Here is a 20,486-nt window from a genome sequence, read left to right as displayed (position 1 = left end):
GGTGGCGCCAGGTCCCTCCTTTTCTCCCCCCTCCCGCTGGCTCCGTTTAAAAAAAAAAAAATTTTTGGACGTCCTTAAAGGCGTTTATTTCGACGTTTATTTAAACGTTTATTGCAGCTACTCACTGGGACACCAGGTCGTTACAGCTCGGAGCGAGAAGCAGGTAATTTTTACCTTTTTATAGCGGGCAGGGGGTTCCCCGATTGATCTCTACGTGGCCTATGGCGTCGGAGGGCGAGGGCGCGAAGAATCGCTCCCCGGACCGCGTGTGCGCTTCTAGCGGGGATGCGGGGGTCTTAAAGTCTGATTCGCCCTTGTTGGGTGTCAGTTCGGAGGCCGGTCAGTGTCCCGGGTCTTCTTCCGGTGCGGCGGTTTTTCCCACCATAAACGCCCATCCCCCGCTGCTCGCCTCCGCCATCTTGGCCGGCACTCTGCTCGGACGGCTTCTTCTTGGGCCGCCCTTGAGCTGGGAGACGTTAATGCCATGGCCGCCCTTGATTTAGGCAACGGCAAAAAAGCGGCTAAAATTAAGCGCCGTTCTTCCTGCGCGGCTCCTTCGCGGAGTGTCGCGCCGGACGCCATCTTGGATGCGCAGCATGTTTCTCCCCCGCTCTTGCGAGCGCCGGTTGAGGGTGCGTCTAGGGCTGTGACCCAGGCTGCTGAAGTGCACAGTCTGGGGGGTTTCTCCCCCGAATTTATTTTGCTGCTGCATCAGGCCTTCCTTATGCAAAGCGCTGCCCCTTCTCCCTTGTCCGATAAAGGGGTTGAGGCCCCCGGAAGTAAACGCCCTAGGGTGGATTCCCAGGCCTTAGAGGACGCTGTTTCCTCTGATGTAGATGAGGGCAGCGTATCTGAGTTCTCCCAACGGTCCTTTGGGGATTCCTTGGAGGAGACAGATTCCCGCTCGGATGGAGCGGATGACCCCTCTGCAGCGCGGATCTTTCGCTTAGAGGATTTGCCCAACCTGTTAGTGCAGGCCATGGGCATTTTGAAGATTTCCTCTCCAGAGGACGTCTCTCCCTCAGCCCCTGTTGGCTCCGCCATTATGCTGGGTACGAAGCGCCCGCATAGAACCTTCCACATGCATGATGCCATGCACACCTTAATTTCGGCTCAATGGGATGTCCCGGAAGCGAGCCTCAAAGTGGCTAGGGCTATGTCCCGCCTCTATCCTTTGCCTGAAAGTGAACGGGAGGCCTTTCTTTGGTCTACCGTGGATTCTTTAATCTGCGGTGACTAAGAAAACGGCGTTGCCAGTGGAAGGTGGCACGGCCCTAAAGGACGCCCAAGACAGAAGATTGGAAGCGGCCTTAAGGTCATCCTTCGAGGCGGCTGCCTTAAGTTTGCAGGCCTCAGTTTGCGGCTCCTACGTGGCCAGGGCGTGCCTGACGATTGTGCAGCGGGCTTCCCCCTCGGATCCTTCCTTGAGGGCTGATTGGCCGGCCCTGGAATCGGGCTTGGCTTATTTGGCAGACTTGCTGTATGATGTCTTGAGAGCCTCGGCTAAAGGTATGGCTCAGACAGTCTCTGCGCGGCGGTGGCTTTGGCTGAAACATTGGTCTGCGGACCACGCCTCTAAGTCCCGCCTGGCTAAGTTGCCTTTTAAAGGCAAGCTGCTCTTTGGGGTCGAGCTGGACAAAATTGTGACCGATCTCGGCACGTCTAAGGGCAAGAGGTTACCAGAGGTCAGGGCTCGGGCCAGTGCTCGCCCCGGTATCTCCAGAGGACGGTTTCAGGAAGCCCGTCGGTACCGCCCAGGCAAATCGGGCTCCTCTGCCCCCTCTTCCTTCAAGAGGAACTTCTCCCCCAAGCAGCATTCCTTTCGCAGAGACCGCCGTCCCGGAGGTGCGCCCTCCGGTCCTCCCCCAGGGTCTCGTACCCAATGACGGGGTCCTGGTCCATGGCCCAGTGCAGATTGGAGGACGCCTGTCCTCGTTTCTGGGCAAGTGGACCAGGGTAACTTCAGACGCTTGGGTGCTGGAAGTCATCAGAGACGGCTACAAGCTAGAGTTCTGCCGACCCTTAAAACACGGGTTTGTACTCTCTCCCTGCAAGTCTCCGGTCAAAGCTGTGGCAGTGCAGCAGACCTTGGACAATCTGATCCGCCTGGGTGCGGTCGTTCCGGTGCCAGAAAATCAGCTTGGCAAGGGACGTTACTCCATTTACTTTGTGGTACCAAAGAAAGGAGGTTCTGTACGGCCTATCCTCGACCTCAAAGGGGTCAATCGGGCCTTGAATGTTCGGCACTTTCGCATGGAGACTCTCCGCTCTGTTATAGCGGCAGTGAAGGCAGGGGAGTTCCTGGCATCCTTGGACATCAAGGAAACGTACTTGCATATTCCCATCTGGCCTCCTCATCAACGCTTTCTGCGTTTTGCAGTCCTGGGCCGACACTTCCAGTTCAGAGCCCTCCCGTTCGGGTTGGCTACTGCTCCGCGGACCTTCTCTAAAGTAATGGTGGTCATCGCGGCCTTCCTGCGAAAGGAAGGAGTACAAGTCCATCCTTATCTGGACGACTGGTTGATCCGAGCCCCCTCTTATGCAGAGTGCGGCAAAGCTGTGGACCGGGTGATTGCTCTTTTGAGCTCCCTGGGGTGGATCATCAACTGGGAGAAAAGCCAGCTGCGCCCGACTCAGTCCCTGGAGTATCTGGGAGTTCGATTCGACACCCAAGTAGGCAGAGTGTTCCTGCCGGACAATCGGATTGTCAAACTTCAGGCTCAGGTGGACCAGTTCCTAGTAGCCTCTCCGCTTCGGGCTTGGGACTATGTGCAGCTGTTGGGCTCTATGACGGCCACGATGGAAGTAGTGCCCTGGGCCAGGGCTCATATGAGACCACTACAACACTCTCTGCTGCAGCGCTGGACTCCGGTGTCGGAGGATTATGCTGTGCGCCTTCCCTTGGACCCAGCAGTGCGCAAGGCGCTGAGCTGGTGGCTGCAGACAGACAAGTTGTCTGCAGGGATGCCTCTTGTGACCCCGGAGTGGATTGTCGTCACGACGGACGCCTCTTTGACGGGCTGGGGAGCCCACTGCTTGGGAAGGACAGCGCAGGGGCTCTGGTCTCCTGCAGAGGCAAAGTGGTCTATCAACCTCCTGGAACTCAGAGCCATTCGGTTGGCGCTTTTGGAGTTCCTCCCGGTACTGGCGTTGAAGCCAGTACGGGTCCTGTCGGACAATGCCACGGCTGTGGCCTATGTCAACCGCCAGGGAGGTACCAAGAGCGCCCCTCTAGCCAAGGAAGCCATGAATCTATGCCAGTGGGCGGAAGCGAACCTGGAACAGCTGTCAGCGGCCCACATTGCCGGAGTCATGAATGTCAAGGCGGACTTTCTCAGTCGCCATACCTTGGATCCCGGAGAGTGGCAGTTATCGGCTCAGGCGTTCTTGGACATCACGAAGCGCTGGGGCAAGCCGAGCCTAGATCTGATGGCGTCATCGGCCAATTGCCAAGTGCCGCGCTTTTTCAGCAGAGGACGGGACCCTCGATTTCTGGGAGTAGATGCTCTTCTCCAACAGTGGCCGACACAGGAGCTTCTCTATGTGTTCCCGCCCTGGCCCATGTTGGGCAGGGTACTAGATCGGGTGGCAAAGCATCCGGGCCGAATAATCCTGGTGGGTCCGGACTGGCCCAGACGTCCCTGGTATGCGGACTTGATCAGGCTCTCAGTGGACGACCCTCTGCGGCTGCCAGTGGAGCAGGGCCTGTTGCATCAGGGTCCCGTGGTGATGGAGGATCCCTCCCCCTTTAGTCTTACGGCCTGGCTATTGAGCGGCAGCGTCTGAGGAAGAAGGGCTTCTCAGACAAGGTCATCGCCACTATGCTGAGAGCGAGGAAGCGCTCTACTTCTACTGCTTACGCCAGGGTTTGGCGTACCTTTGCAGCGTGGTGTGAAGCAGGCTCACTTTCTCCCTTCACTGCTCCAATTTCTTCAGTGCTGGCGTTCCTGCAAGAAGGTCTGGAGAAAGGCCTGTCGCTCAGTTCCCTTAAAGTCCAGGTAGCGGCTCTGGCTTGCTTCAGGGGCCGCCTGAAGGGTGCTTCCCTGGCTTCGCAGCCAGATGTGGTACGTTTCCTCAAGGGAGTTAATCACCTGCGCCCTCCTCTGCTCTCAGTGGTGCCTGCGTGGAATCTCAACCTGGTGCTAAGAGCCTTGCAGAAGCCGCCTTTTGAACCCTTGTCGAGGGCATCTCTGAAAGACCTGACGTTGAAAGCGGTCTTTTTGGTGGCTATCACTTCAGCCAGAAGAGTTTCCGAGCTCCAGGCACTCTCATGTCAAGAGCCTTTTCTGCAGTTCACTGAGGCAGGAGTGACTATTCGCACAGTGCCTTCCTTCCTGCCCAAGATTGTTTCTCGCTTCCATGTGAATCAGCAGTTCTGTCTCCCTTCCTTTCGTAGGGAGGACTACCAGAGGAATACTCTGCTCTCAAATTTCTGGATGTGAGACGAGTCATCATCAGATACTTGGAAGTGACCAATGATTTCCGGAAATCGGATCATCTGTTTGTCCTGTTTGCAGGTCCTCGTAAGGGTCTGCAGGCTGCTAAGCCTACAGTGGCAAGATGGGTCAAGGAAGCCATTGCAGCGGCTTATGTGGCCGCGGGGAAGGTGCCGCCTATTCAGCTGAAGGCTCACTCCACTAGAGCTCAGGCGGCCTCGATGGCAGAGGCCGGGTCCGTCTCCTTGGAAGAGATATGCAAGGCGGCAACTTGGGCATCGGCCCATACCTTCTCCAGGCATTACCGCTTGACTGTGGCTGCTCGGGCGGAGGCCCGGTTTGGAGCTTCAGTGTTGTGGTCAGGGATTTCTATGTCCCGCCCTGGGTGAGTACTGCTTCGGTACATCCCACCAGTCTATGGATTGATCAGCATGATGATATGGAAGGTAAAATTATGTATCATACCTAATAATTTTCTTTCCATTAATCATAGCTGATCAATCCATAGCCCCTCCCAGATATCTGTACTGTTTATATTCTGGTTGCATTTCAGGTTCAAGTTTAGTCTTCAGTTCCTTCAGGAGGACTTCGTGTTCAAGTTTTTCAATTGGATTCTTCAAGAGTTGAGACGAGTTTGTGTTACAGTGAGCTGCTGCATTCCTCTCCCCTCCGTTTTACGGGCTGGATTGAGACATAAATTCTGCCGGCGCTCCCTCCTGCTTCGTGCAGCTGTAGCTTTGTACCCTTCCCGCTTCGGCGGTGTTAGGGTCAGTCAGCTCCTCCCGCGGTTGCGGTTGCAGGATAAGCCAGATCCCCCCGCATCGGCGGGGTGGTGTCCCTCCCCCGCTCCGCGGGGATGAGCTGGACGGATTCCCCTCCCCCACTTGTGTGGGGATGAGCTGGGTTAATTCCCCTCCCCCGTTTCGGCGGTGGTGAGCTGGGCAGAGTGTCCCTTTGTGGGTGTAATTCTCTAAGTGCTGAGTCCTGCGGATGGAGCTTGGATATCGACATACTGAGGAGTTTCCGGCAGCACATGACCACATATAGGGAGGCAAAAGGATTGCTCTCTATCTCCACCTGCTGGTAGATGGACACAACCCACCAGTCTATGGATTGATCAGCTATGATTAATGGAAAGAAAATTATCAGGTATGATACATAATTTTACCTTTCCGACCCTCATCACACAGGACGAAGGGGCACTTCTGCATCCCAACCTCCAGTCTCTGGCTCTCACGGCCTGGATGTCGAGAGCGTAGACTTTGCCTCTTTGGGTCTGTCAGAGGGTGTCTCCCGCATCTTGCTTGCTTCCAGGAAAGATTCCACTAAGAGGAGTTACTTCTTTCTATGGAGGAGGTTTGCCATCTGGTGTGGCAGCAAGGCCCTAGATCCTCGCTCTTGTCCTACACAGACCCTGCTTGAATACCTTCTGCACTTGTCTGAGTCTGGTCTCAAGACCAACTCTGTAAGGGTTCACCTTAGTGCAATCAGTGCATACCATTACCGTGTGGAAGGTAAGCCGATCTCAGGACAGCCTTTAGTTGTTCGCTTCATGAGAGGTTTGCTTTTGTCAAAGCCCCCTGTCAAACCTCCTACAGTGTCATGGGATCTCAATGTCGTTCTCACCAACTGATGAAACCTCCTTTTGAGCCACTGAACTCCTGCCATCTGAAGTACTTGACCTGGAAGGTCATTTTCTTGGTGGCAGTTACTTCAGCTCGTAGAGTCAGTGAGCTTCAGGCCCTGGTAGCCCAGGCCCCTTACACCAAATTTCATCATAACAGAGTAGTCCTCCGCACTCACCCTAAGTTCTTGCCAAAGGTTGTGTCAGAGTTCCATCTGAACCAGTCAGTTGTCTTGCAAACATTCTTCCCCCGTCCTCATTCCTGCCCTGCTGAACGTCAGCTGCACACATTGGACTGCAAAAGAGCATTGGCCTTCTATCTGGAGCGGACACAGCCCAACAGACAGTCCGCCCAATTGTTTGTTTCTTTTGATCCCAACAGGAGGGGAGTGGCTGTGGGGAAACGCACCTTATCCAATTGGCTAGCAGATTGCATTTCCTTCACTTACGCCCAGGCTGGGCTGGCTCTTGAGGGTCATGTCACGGCTCATAATGTTAGAGCCATGGCAGCGTCGGTAGCCCACTTGAAGTCAGCCACTATTGAAGAGATTTGCAAAGCTGCAACGTGGTCATCTGTCCACACATTCACATCTCATTACTGCCTGCAGCAGGATACCCGACGCGACAGTCGGTTCGGGCAGTCAGTGCTTCAGAATCTGTTCGGGGTTTAGAATCCAACTCCACCCCCCCTAGGCCCATGTTTTATTCTGTTCCAGGCTACACTCTCTGTTAGTTGGATAAGTTGTTAGGTCAATCTCAGTTATGTCCTCGCCGTTGCGAGGCCCAATTGACCATGTTTGTTGTTTTGAGTGAGCCTGGGGGCTAGGGATACCCCATCAGTGAGAACAAGCAGCCTGCTTGTCCTCGGAGAAAGCGAATGCTACATACCTGTAGAAGGTATTCTCCGAGGACAGCAGGCTGATTGTTCTCACAAACCCGCCCGCCTCCCCTTTGGAGTTGTGTCTTCCCTTGTTTTGTCTTGCTACATATGGGACTGACGAACACGAGCCGGTTCGGGCGGGAAGACGGCCGCGCATGCGCGGTGCGCATGGGCGCGCGAGGACTAGCAAAGGCCTTTGCTAGAGAAGTTTCCGATTGGAGGGGCTGCTGTGGACGTCACCCATCAGTGAGAACAATCAGCCTGCTGTCCTCGGAGAATACCTTCTACAGGTATGTAGCATTCGCTTTATACCATATAGAATACTAAAATTTACATGTGTGTTTTAGCAATTTAGGCATAAGTGCTTACACCTAAATTATAGGTGAATATTTTACCTTACCGTCCTTTATAGAATAGGTACCTAAATGTAGGCATTCTGTTACAGAATTGCTGTCTTTAGAGGCCTGTTTTCTAAATTGTCTTAATTGTTTAACATGGGAGTTACTGCATTCTGACGTGGAATGGGATGGGGAATGCGTCTTATGCTCAACAGAGGTAGTTATCATACATTAACTGTTAGATGGCAGATAATATGGAGCTGTTAATACAGCTTCAAGAGGTATAGTTAACTGCATAATATGTCTGCATGAAATTAATGCATAGTGTTAAAAACAATTCTCTTTGATAACTAATAGGAATGCCCTCAATAAGTTTTTTTTTTTCAGTTAGACACATACATTTGGCTTTTAAGCAGCGGTAACAGCAAGTAAATAGGCCCCTTAGTAACACAGTACATGATAGCAGATATAGCCCTAAGCACAATATTGAGCCTTTTGGTGGGGGGCCATTTTGGTCTTAAATTGCAACCTGTGCAGGTAAAACCCTCCCCCCCCCCCCCCCCCCCCCCCCCCCCCCACACACACAAAACCTTCATTTAGGATTGGAACTACCTCTCCATGCCCTTTTTAGGCATGCATAAAGTCATTTCACTGGTGTTCTGATCTGAATCGAACAGTTCTTGGTTTCCATCGTCATGCCATTAAAGGAACCTCACACTCTTTTAAAAACTTTTTATCTCTATCACTTTAGTTTATTCAAGGCTCCCACCTTCTTCTCCATGAAAAAATATTTCCTTACGTTGCTTCTGTGTCTACTTCCTTCCAACTTGTTATCATGTCTTCTAGTTCTGCAGTTTTCTTTCCTCTTTAAAGGATTTGTTTTCTCTTCAGAAATACTTTTCAAGTATTTAAAAGTCTGTGTCAGATATGCCCTGTCTCTCCTCTCCTGGGGGCTCCTCAAGTTTAATCTCGCATCTGTATAGCCACCACACCATTATTTTTTTTATTTATTTGGATTCTAGCTGTCTTTCAATAGTAGCTCAACGTGAATTAGATACAGATACAGTAGTTATTTCCAATCCCTGGAGGGCTTAAAATATTAGGGACCCTTTTACTAAAAAAAAAAAAAAAAAAAACACACACACACAGAAAAGCGGTCTGCAAGATCCAGAACAGCAGAAAAAGAAATGCAGACCCATGTGATGAGTCAAAGCAGAATTTAATCAATGCAGATAAATAAAAACAGCATACAATTTTCCTCTAATTGCCCAACATGGCCATGTTTCATCCTCTTAAATAATTCAATGTATGAAATGTCCATATATGTAATTTAAAAATTCAAAGTTAAAAAAGCAAATTCATGAAAAAAGCAACTACTTAGCTGCAAAGGCAATCACAGCGCTATGTGAATCTTCTGATACCCCCAGGCTATTGGATTTCTTATAGCTCTATGCTATTTCAAATCCTGAGCCTGCTGGCGTTATCAATCATTTTCATTTTGTTTACTCTATTTTACTTAATTTCACTTCTTAAGTTCAGTGTATGAAATGTTCATATATGTAATGAAATAATTCAAACTCAAAGCAAATTAATAACAAAAGCGACTACTTAGCTGCAAAGGCAGTCACAGTGCTGTGTGAATCTTCTGATACCCTTGACACCCACTGTTGCATATTAATGGCTTTTCGGTCTCTCAGACCTGCTTCTGGTATCTCTACGAGTCGCAAGAATCATCTTAAAAATCCAGCATAAAACACAAACCAAAAGTCAATACCTAAATTCAGCGCATACATGTGGGCATTTTTAAGTTGAGCGTGCATGTGTGGGTGCTTTTGAGAATTGAGCACGCATATTCAGGTGTCTTTGAGGACTGAAATATATATGTGAAATATACATGTAATTCTATTTTAAGTGAGACAGGGCAGTCAATATTTTTGTGCAAATCTGTGTAGTATTCAGAGAATAATAAGTCAGGGTGTTTGATTGTGCAGTGTTTAAAGGGGCGAAGGTGTAATGCCAGAGTTGCTATCATTGTGGATCATTCTTGGGATTCTCATATGATGGACCCAGAAATTGCTTCAGAATTCCAAAACTTTTATTAGCAATTATAAGCATTTGAGATTGAGTTCTCTGGAGCAAGAGTTGAGGATTTTTTGTTAATAATCTTCTACATCCGAAGTTGGATTTGCAGTAGAGGGAGAGTTTAGGAGCTCAAATTGGTAGAGTCGATGTTTGTGAGGCTATTAGGGCGCTTTCTTTGGGTAAGATGCTGGACTCAGATGGGCTGCCCATTGAATTCTATGCAGCATTTCAAGGTTTGCTGGCACCCTGTTTAGTAGAGTATTATCAGGCATTGTTGGAGAGGGGTGGAAATGGAGCATCATTTGGTAAGTCACAGATGGTGGTACTTCCTAAGCCAGGACAGGATCATTCTAGGGCAGAGAATTATATCGTTAATAAATGTGGATTGTAAGATACATGCTAAGATACTTTTGTTGAGCTTTCAGTTTATTTACCTAGTTTAGTGCATATGGATCAGAGTGGTTTCACACTGGGTGGCTTAACCACGGATAATTCACAAACGTTTTGGAATATCCTAACAATTGCACAAGCGTTTCTTGATTAGTTGACGGCATTATTGTTGGATGCAGAAAAGGCCTTTGATTGAGTTGAGTGGAGTTATTGTTTGATGTGTTGAGTTGGTTTGGGTTGGACCCTTGTTTTATAGATATGATTCACTTGTTATATTCATTTTCTAGGGCTAGGGATTTTTTGTAAATTGAGTTTTGTTGGTTTCTTTTCTTCTTTGTAGAGATATGAAGCAGGGGTGCCCGTTATCTCCTTTGTTGTTTAATCTAGCACTGGAACCTTTTGTTGTTGCTGTGAGGGAGGTCGGAAGTATTAAGGGAGTGCAGTGTGGGGAGGTTAGTTATAAGTTGTCTGTTTTTGTGGATGATTTGATTTTTTTTTTTTGTAGACATTCAGTCTTTACCCAGTTTATTTGATTTGATTGAGGAATTCTCAGGAATATCTGGCTATAAAATTAATTGGGATAAGTCTATGGCGATGCTCCTTAGTTTTGTGTGTTTATAGAGAGCACCTTGCGGGATTTCCTCTTTTGTAAACACCAGATAAGTTGAAATATTTGGGAGTATGATTTGGAAGTACAATACAAAGCATTTTGGAGCTTAATAGGAAAGCCCTTTAGGGGTTATTTGATGATACTTTCCTCCAATGGTCTCCACTGTATTTGTTTTGATGAGGAGAGTTGGATGTGGTTAAGGTGATTCTTGTTCCAAAGATTCATTATATTCTAAGTATGGTGTCAATCCATTTTCAAGACTCCTCTTATAAATTATTAGAGACTAAAATTTTGTGGCATAAAAGGACACCCAGAATTACTTTGAGGAAGCTTAAGTTGCTTAAGGATAAGGGGTGGAGTAAATGTTCCTAATTTTAAACTTTATCACTTCGCTAATTTGACTAGTAATGCTGAGGTCTGGTTTACAGATATGCTGGTTGAGGAGCTTCTTAAGTGGTTGCAGATAGAGCACTAGCTGCTCCATTTCCTTTGTGTGGATTGCTTACAGCACAGGTTAAGAAAGTAGTGCCTGTTCTCTGATATTGTAGAGTACAATGCACATTTTTACATAATAGTACATAGGTGGAATTGTGGCATTTATACACATTTGTGCACTCATATGTGTGTAAATATCATTATTCTAATCATGTATGCATGTAATTAGCACAAAAATATTAGCACCCACTTTGTAGAATGTACCCAACTGTGGGTACATTGTGAGGTTCAGTGTCACCCCTTCACTCATGGATTTCATCACCATTTACTTCTCCAGAACCCTTTGGAAGGCTTCCATGATATCTGTACTTCTTATTCCAAAGAGGGGCACTCTAGTACAAACCTAGCAAGCTAGTCATCCAGTAATATCCTTTTTTCCTTCATTCCCATCTTTTTGATACCTTTGGCCAGATCTCTTCCCAGTTCTTCCTTCAAAGTTGGAGATCTGTAGACCACAGTGGTGTGGATGGAAGTGCCATCTCCTCTTTCCAAGGTGATCTACAGTGTCTCCTTTTTCAATACCCATTGCATTTCAATTATTTTTTTATATTTTTCACATAGAGCACCTCCTCCAATTTTAAGACATCTCTACCCTTACTAAACATATTATATCCCAGCATAATCAAATTCCATTTATAGAACTCAGTGAAACATATCTCTGTAACAGCGAAAATGCCTTACGCTATTTGGACTGGCAGATCTGAAATTTTGTTTCAAACATTTGTACTTACAGCTTTCCTGTTATTGTATTTTGACTTTACAGTATATTCACTATAGCCTCATACTGGGTCTGCTCTTCAATTTTTTTTCTGAAAAGTGAATTATCATGATGATGATGATTTTGTTATTTTCCTCACCATCATCATGTTTGTTCTAGTTGCAATGACAAGATCCCATCTGCTTCCATTTGCCACCCCTGTCCTCTGTTTTAAATGTCTGGATACATATTATCTGAATTTCTCAGGATCCTTTCTCATTGTACAGAAAGATATGGACCTGTTGTTGTTCCTTCTGTTGCCCTTCCACCTATATATCTAGAACAGGGGTCCACGGTGAATGTACATGAGAGAGATTTGCATACAGTGGAGGCAGTGCATGCATATCTATCTCATGCATATTCATTATGGGTATCCTGAAAATCTGACTGGCTGTGTGTGTCCTGAGGACTGGGTTGAGAACCCCTGGTCTAGAACCTTCTTGTGTACAACCTGTTTTGAGCTACGTATTTGTTAGCCTAATAAAGTTATCAGCCTTAAGCAAATAGTTTGTTGGTTTCCGTTAACAAATTTTAGCCCAGGGGAGAAGCATTTAGGTGTCTTTGTAGCAAACTGATGCTCCAGCCAGTGTGACATTCCAAATAGAATGTACCTGAATCATGGACAAGAAGCTATTCCTGTCACATTTTTGTATGTGAGATTTCTGGGGAAATCTACTATGGTGTCACTGCTAAACTCAAAATTTGTTAGAGTCTAATAGAAGATATTCAGTATAATATGTGTGTGTGTTTTTCCAGTCTGCAGCTGCAGCAGCATGAAACAATCCATGAAACCACTACATATGGCTCAGTGAGACCCTATCGAGAGAGTCCATTGTTAGCAAGAGCAAGGCGGACTGAGAGCTTTCATGCTTACAGAGACTTCCAGAGTTTTAGCCTGGGGAAAAACATGATGAACAGGGCTGTCCCTGAAAATGGTCAACTTGCTTCAATTCAGGCAGAAACAAAGAGGACTGGAAGTGATGCTTGCACATCAGAGGGCAATGATTCCATAGTGGAGGTGAGGGCTAGCAGGGGGTCAGATGGAGGAACAGAAACTTCAAAACCAACTGAGAGTTCTTCAGAGCTGAAGAAAAAGGGGCCAGAGGAGGAATGTGAAACCAGAACAGAGAATAAGAAGAAATGTGGATTTGACGGTACATTCCTTTGCAGAAAGAAAGTGGTTCCGGTACCTCTTCTGGCATCTTTACACAGTACAGCAGAAGCGGGCAGTGAATCTTCAGAAACTGCTTCCCCCTCACCTACAAAGTCCACCACATCTCCCCAGCTTAAGAAGAGTGACAGCTCTTGCCAGGACTATAGTTTGTGAAAATCCCAAATAACAATTTGTGTTTTGAGCATTTAGTAAATAATGTATAACATTGATCTAGAAATTCATCTTTACAGTAAACTAATTTAAAACAAGCTTCATTTCAGTTTTTTAATCTAAAGAACTTGCAGAGAAAAGGAATTTTAAGAAAAATGCCTTTCCTTAATCTGAATGGATAGCCTGTGTTTACTGCATAACAAAAGTGTTAACTCATGGAGGCTTGTGCCTGGTTATACTGTAATCAAGAAAAGGTTAAATATTTATAACAAAAGAATATATATCATATTGTACAACTAGGCTTTTGGGGAGTAAATAACACCTTTTGTTTTAGTCCTGCTATTTCAAGCATATAAATACTAAGGGAGGAGCAATATTTGAAAGTATTTTTGTGAGTAAAGATGTGTTTACTTCAGCAAAAATGTGTCTTAAAAATTCCACCCCCCTCCCAGTTAATGGGTAGCAGTATGTGTACACTACTGTAACGTTATGAAAAAAAATGGTGGAGTTAGTTGGGGAAATAAAAATATGCATGGAAATTTCATTTTCAAATCTCCACACATAATTTCTGATTTGTATTTTTCATCTCCTGCCATGCAGATACAAAAGATGAAGATCCCAAAGTACCCCACAGTATGTATGCTGGGTGGATTTCAAAGGGAAATCCTGTTCTGAGTTTGTTTGGTCTAGTAGTCCAAAGTACCTGCAGGCCTGCAAGCAACCTTCGGCTCTAGGTTTTCCTGTAAATACTTAATCTGTTTTATAGTCATGTGACAGTGTGTGAATCCATATATTTATTTCCTTCTTCACCAACATTGGGTTGTGACAAAGTGAAATACTGAGAAGGAATAAGGGCCAGGGTTAAGAATCAGAACTTTTCTTCTGGATATGAAAGTTTTAGTAGTAGTGTATGGCTTGGCTCATACCTTGAGAGATGTAGGTTCCATTCTGGGACTCCATGAAAGTTAGCCTGTAGCATTGTAGAGAATGCAGCAGTGAGTTTGGAATGATTACCTGACCAAAACTGGCCTACTAACTTGAATAAAACCTTTGATTGCCTTGTTACGGTGAGATTGTTTGGATGAAGTTAAGTATCTAAGGAGCTATATTTTTCAGTATTAATAAAATCTTAATTTTATATGCAGCAGTTTTGTGAGAAAGTTCATGACATTACAGCTTCAGATGATTTATTATTGCTTTAAGATGCTGTAAAATTATTTTGCATATGTTAGTCCCAATATTAAAAAAGTGCAAAAGAAAGTGTGTTTGTCATTTGTTTCCAGTTATATAGTTAGATTTTTGCTTATCAATATTTAGTGCAGTATTCACCAACTGGGAAAGCTTACATTAGACAGTCCAACATTTAAGTGTCAGTTTTGAACAAGGTATGTACTTGTTTTTCATGATGAGGGTTATATAATATACGGTGCCCAACATGGGTTTTCACCACAAGGCATTTTTCTTAACATGTACACAAAGCTAGCCTTTCAGGAATCCCATTAACCCATTTGAGAGCATTCTACAGTATTGTAAAATACTTCATTATTCTTTCCCTCCTTCCTACTTAACCTAAGGAATTTCTAAATAACTAACTGAAGCTTATTTTTTCAGTGAGCCATCTATATATTTAATGCCTTTTATACTTAGAGGCCAATTTACTAAGTTACAGGGTTTTTACCATGTACCTTGTCCATCACAGAGCAGAGCAGAGCACAGCAGGAGTCAAGTAAGATGGTCTTTCAGCTCCTGCTATTAGAGGATTGGGTTGGGAGGATTACTGAAAAAGCATGGGGGCCTTTTCTCTCCTCCCTGCTATGCCAGAGGTAAAATGGATACATTATTTGATGCATATCATTATCACACCCAGCACAAAAATGAGAATTCTTACAGCTTGGTAGATTGGCCCATCAATGTTTGTTTATTCACAAATTTGATTTACCGCTAAGCAGAGTCTGATCGAGGCGGTCTACAATATATTAAAAACAATTTGTTAAAAGTAAAGGAAAAGAGTGCCAATTCATGAGAGAAGATCATTTGCACACATACCCTAAAAGGAAAAAGAGGAAAAAGCTCAGGTAAATCAAGAGACAGGCAAAACTAGGGTAAGGTAAGGCCGCTCTCTATCTCACAGGCTCATTAATGCAAGGATAATGAAAAAACAATAATTAGAGGAGGCCATACACTGATTAAAAAAAAAAAAAAGCATGTTTTAAGATGAGACTTACATTTTGGAAAAGACAGTTCAACTCTGATAAAATTCAGTAAATCATGCCACCATTTAGGTGCTAAAAATAATTGAGTACTATCATAATGTGCTCATCTAGAAGATGGAAGAACAAAATGATACCCTTCTAGTGAATGAAGTGTTCGAGATGGAGTATAAGGAATAATCATATTAGATAAATAAGAATGCACTCCGATATGATAGGCCTTAAAAGCAATTGGTGACTGGTTATCCCTGCAAATTGCAATAATCTAAACGTGATATGAATGCTGGAATAAGAGTGTGCATCATAGAAAAACTTAGAAAAGACCAACGAGAATGAAGACAACGTAGTGTCAGGAAGCCCAAGTGTAGTACACAGGACATTTGCAACTCGAAAGTAAGAAATGAGTCAAATATTACCCCCAAATATCTGAAGGATTGAACAGGTTAATGTCATGCCGAACATGAGGCACCATTCTAAGAAATTAGACAGGGACAAAGTAAATAAAGGTGGAAGAGAGTCAAGTTTTCAAAACAGAATATGTATTTACTGATTGGGAGTCCTTAGATGAAGATGTTGTAGAGCTAGGAACAAAAAACAGATGAGAATGATCTGACCAAGAAAGTGCTAATGCAGTGATGTTTAAGGGTTTAAAGAATGAAGAAACAGGTGTAATAACCTGATCTAGGATATGTTCTGCTTGCTGTGTTGGACATTGAACAGTTTGAAGAAGACCTAAATCCTTAAGATAACCAGAAAACAATTTCACCCTAAAATCATCTGGGACATCAACATGCACATTAATGTCCCCAAATACCAGAGTCGGTATATTTCGGCTGAAAATACTATTTGGTAGCTGGGAATTATGCATATTAAAGTAAGGCTCGAATACTAGTAGTTCTTACTCAAACAGCATATCCAGAAATATTCCATGTTGGCTTTTTTATGTCATAGAATATGTTACAGAAGATTTCAAATGGTCTTTATGTTCAATGCACCCAGCAAATGATCAATTATCTTATTAAATAAACTACATCATTCACTGAGCGAAAGTGTGAAAGATCTAGTAGGATGGTCTTCGGGACTAATTTACTGTTCCTTAGCACCCCTCAAGACCAGTTCAGATGTGTGGCTTTGCCTTCTCCAGCAAATGGCAAAAATATCATGTAAGATCTATTTTCTCCTTGGTTAGTGACCCTCCAGACCAGTCTAGACACGTATGTTTGTCTTCTCCTACCAGCAGATGCAAGGAATGGCAAACCCATGTGTCAGGCCTGGACTAGAGGGACTAAAGGAACAAAATTAAATAAAAGTTTCCAAGCCCAATTCTGACATTTTAAATCACTGATTTAGAGTTGCATGCCAAATCCAACTCATGAATATTCATTGCGGATATCTGAAAATATAACTGGCAGACACCTCTGTCTATTCCTAGAAATATCTGGAAAAATTCATATCTTAGATCCTGAAAACTCTGATCCATATAGCAGAAATAAAATCTTAGCACACTATCCATATCCTTCCCCCAACTGAAAGTCACAGTAGGATTAGTTCTCTGGGTTATAAGTTCTAAAAATGAAGAGTCCAAGAAATTTGTCATGTTTACTTCCTGAAGCCCAGCAGTATCTGGCACCATCAAATACTATGCTCTCAATAGACGTGGCAATGAATCTCATGGTAACTTGAGTGCTTCCATAAGATATTCTTAACCATATCCAGTTGTGCAATTAGAGGTAATCTTGGGAAATTAAAAAACCTCAAGATATTTTTTTCTTAGTTGATTTTCCATATGCTTTATCTTCCTAGCTGCATAGATTTTGTCCTTAACAAGTGATCCACAGATTTCTTGTAATTCAGATACCTTATTCTCCAGAGAAATCACCTTAGCGGACTGCTGATCCAAAGCCTGGTCCTGGACGTTTAAGGTTAAAGTCACATTGTCCAAATCAGTAGAAAATTTAGTAGCCACCTTAACCATAAATGAGTTAAGAACATTCATGGTATCCCATAGCGCTTCCAATGTTATACTCATCAGCTTAACCAAGACATTCAGTTCATGAGAAGTGGCTTCCCCCACCACAGATTTAGGGCCCTCTTTACTAAGCAACGTTAAAGGTGTGTTAATGTTTTTGACACGCGCAAACCATGTATGTGCTTACAATATCCTTATATGCGCCTACATGGTTAGCGTGTGTGCTAAGTGTAGGCATGCAAAACATACTAACGCACCTTAGTAAACAGAGCCCTTAGTTTTCAAAGTTGGTGATAAGTGCTGTATCTGCAATGAGTCTAAACTGATGATCTCCCCAGGGGTAGAAATGAAGACCAAGAGATCCTCCAGCTGTTGAACAGCGGAAATTATCACTGCTTGACCAATATTCTGACCAGCCAGTAAAGTGCTTCCAGGTTGTGGTACAGCCAAACTGGGAGCAGGGCTAAGGGAAACTCTGCGTATGCTACTGCCGGATAAGACATTCTCGCGACTGGGTTGACATCCACGGCAGCCCCCACCAACCGGAAGAAAACTTCACGGGCGGTCCCACACGCAGGGCACGCCCACCGCGCACGCACGGCCGTCTTCCTGCCCGTACGCGACCGTTCCCGCTCAATTTTTTTCCGTTCCACGCTGGAGAGAGACGTGTTCCCGTCTCTCTCAGCCCCGGAAACCGTATTGCGGCCTAGCCCCCGTTTTTTTCTTTGTTCTGTACGCATTCGCGTTTATTTTCTTTAAAAAAAAAAAGCGAAAAAGAGTTTTCCTCGTCGTTCTTAGTCGCGAGGGCGCGTCGTCGTGGCCTTGTGGCCGCGCGGTCGTTTCTTTCTTTTTTGGGTGTGCTTTTCACCGCCACCATCGACGATTTTGACTTCGCCGACGCGATTTTTCCGTCTATGTCCTCGAAGGTCCCGAGTGGATTCAAGAAGTGTGGTCGGTGCGGCCGGCAGATCTCGCAGACCGATACGCTTGGTGCCTCCAGTGCCTTGGCCCGGAGCATAATTCCAAGACGTACACCTTGTGTCTCGGCTTAAGGAAGCGGATGCAGGTGGCGAGGCAAGTTCTGCGGGACCATCTTTTTGGAACTTGCGCCGGCCCTTTGACGTCGACCTCGATGGCATCGGTGTCGACGGCCGGGTCTTCGGTGCCGGTACCGATGTCGGCGCCGACTATGGCATCGACCCCAGGAGCACAGGTACCTTTGGCCTGCCGGTGGCGGCGGTGGTGAGCGGCCGCGCGGGCAGTCTGCCTGGGCCACTTCCTCTGCTCAGGGCCATCGGGACCGAACCCTGTCGGATCCGATACCTCGAGGCCAGGGGGGCTCCACCTCCTCGTCTCTTCCGCGGAGCGCCGATGACGGACATCGCAAGAAAACCAAGAAGCACCGTCATCGGTCGCCCACGGTGCACGGGACTGGCAGCTCCGGGACATTGAAAGACGACTCGACACCCAGGAAGTGGCAGTGCCGGGAGGAGCGTTCCCCCTCGGTCGAAGAGGTGTCGCTGTGTGGGTCCGCGGGTATCTCGGTACCGTCTCCTGGACCCGAGCAGCTTCCGGCACCGACACCCACACCGGCCTCCTGCCTTTCCCGACAGCGGGCCTTGATGAGTGCCTCCGAGCCATCCTTCCCGGGATCCTGGAAGGGCTGATGCGCCAGGCTCTGCCGGCACAGGGGGTGCTTGCGCCCCCGGCGCCGTTGATGGAGGCGCCAGTGGGCTCTGGCCTGATGCTGAGGCCTCCGACGCTGACGCCGCTTGCGGCACCGGTGTTGACCGCCATGCAGGTAGAGTCTCCGTCGATGGAGGGAGCTTCGTCCCCGCCGGCGCAGGAGTCCACCGCTCGACGCCATCATTGAGGACGTGGTTCCTCGCAGTCGAGACAGGCCCGGTTGAGGTCTGAGCTGAGAGAGCTCATGTCCGACACCGAGGAGGAGGCCTCGTGGGGGGAGGAGGAGGACCCCAGATATTTCTCCTCAGAGGAGTCTGTGGGCCTTCCCTCCGACCCCACTCCTTCACCGGAGAGGAAGCTCTCGCCTCCTGAGAGCCTCTCCTTTGCCTCTTTTGTCAGGGAAATGTCCATCAGCATTCCCTTCCCCGTGGTTAATGTGGATGAGCCGAGGGCGGAGATGCTCGAAGTCCTCGACTATCCATCACCACCTAGAGAGTCTTCCACGGTGCCGTTGCACAATGTCCTTAAGGAGACAGTGCTTCGGAACTGGTTGAAGCCACTATCTAATCCCACCATCCCCAAGAAAGCGGAGTCCCAATACAGGATCCACTCAGACCCAGAGTTGATGTGGCCTCAATTGCCTCATGACTCGGCGGTCGTGGACTCTGCTCTCAAGAGGGCACGGAGTTCGAGGGATACCGCCTCGGCGCCCCCTGGGTGGGAATCTCGCACTCTGGACTCGTTTGGGAGGAAGGCCTACCAATCTTCCATACTCGTGACCCGCATCCAATCATACCAGCTCTACACGAGCATCCACATGTGGAATAATGTGCGGCAACTGGCGGACCTGGTCGACAAGCTCCCTCCGGAGCAGTCCAGGCCTTTTCAGGAGGTGGTCAGGCAGCTGAAGGCATGCAGAAAGTTCCTGTCCAGGGGTATCTATGACACCTGTGATGTGGCATCTCGAGCTGCGGCCCAAGGTGTAGTGATGCGCAAACTCTCCTGGCTGCGTGCCTCTGACCTGGACAACCGCACCCAGCAGTGGCTGGCGGATGTCCCTTGCCGGGGGGATAACATTTTCGGCGAGAAGGTCGAGCAGTTGGTGGACCAACTACACCAGCGGGCAACCGCTCTCGACAAGCTCTCCCATCGGGCGCCTTCAGCATCCACCTCTGCAGGTGGACGTTTTTCCCGGGCCCGGCAGGCTGCACCCTACGCCTACAGCAAGCGTAGGTAAACCCAGCCGGCCCGAAGGCCTCCTCAGGCACAGGGACAGTCCCAGCTCGCTCGTTCCCATCAACAGCGTGCGCCTAAGCAGCCCCCTGCGCCTCCACAGCAAAAGCAGGGGACGGGCTTTTGACTGGATCCATGGGAATATAGCCGCCATCAAAGTATCCGTGCCGGACGACCTGCCGGTCGGGGGGAGGTTGAAAGTTTTTCACCAAAGATGGCCTCTTATAACCTCCGATGAGTGGGTTCTCCAAATAGTGCGGTGCGGATACACCCTGAATTTGGTCTCCCCTCCACCAAATTGTCCTCCGGGAGCCCAATCCTTCAGCTCCCATCACAAGCAGGTACTTGCAGAGGAACTCTCCGCCCTTCTCAGCGCCAATGCGGTCGAGCCCGTGCCACCCGGGCAGGAAGGGCAGGGATTCTATTCCAGGTACTTCCTTGTGGAAAAGAAA

At 47.1% G+C, this 20,486-nt stretch overlaps 1 protein-coding gene across 1 annotated transcript in view; it reads left to right on the top strand.

Moving 5' to 3' along the window:
• The window catches only part of KCTD3 (potassium channel tetramerization domain containing 3), a 263,829-nt gene extending 249,648 nt beyond the window's left edge, over positions 1 to 14,181 (top strand). Inside the window, exon 17 of the mRNA XM_030196030.1 lies at positions 12,369 to 14,181. Coding sequence (XP_030051890.1) covers positions 12,369 to 12,939 — 571 coding nt within the window. The 3' untranslated portion in view covers positions 12,940 to 14,181. The remainder of the gene's footprint in view (positions 1 to 12,368) is intronic.
• Positions 14,182 to 20,486: the final 6,305 nt, after the last annotated feature.

The sequence above is a fragment of the Microcaecilia unicolor genome, chromosome 3, assembly GCF_901765095.1.
Source record: "Microcaecilia unicolor chromosome 3, aMicUni1.1, whole genome shotgun sequence".
Taxonomy (NCBI): Eukaryota; Metazoa; Chordata; class Amphibia; order Gymnophiona; family Siphonopidae; genus Microcaecilia; species Microcaecilia unicolor.
The sequence above is the reverse complement of the archived record's forward strand: the minus strand, read 5'-3'. Positions and strand labels throughout refer to the sequence as shown.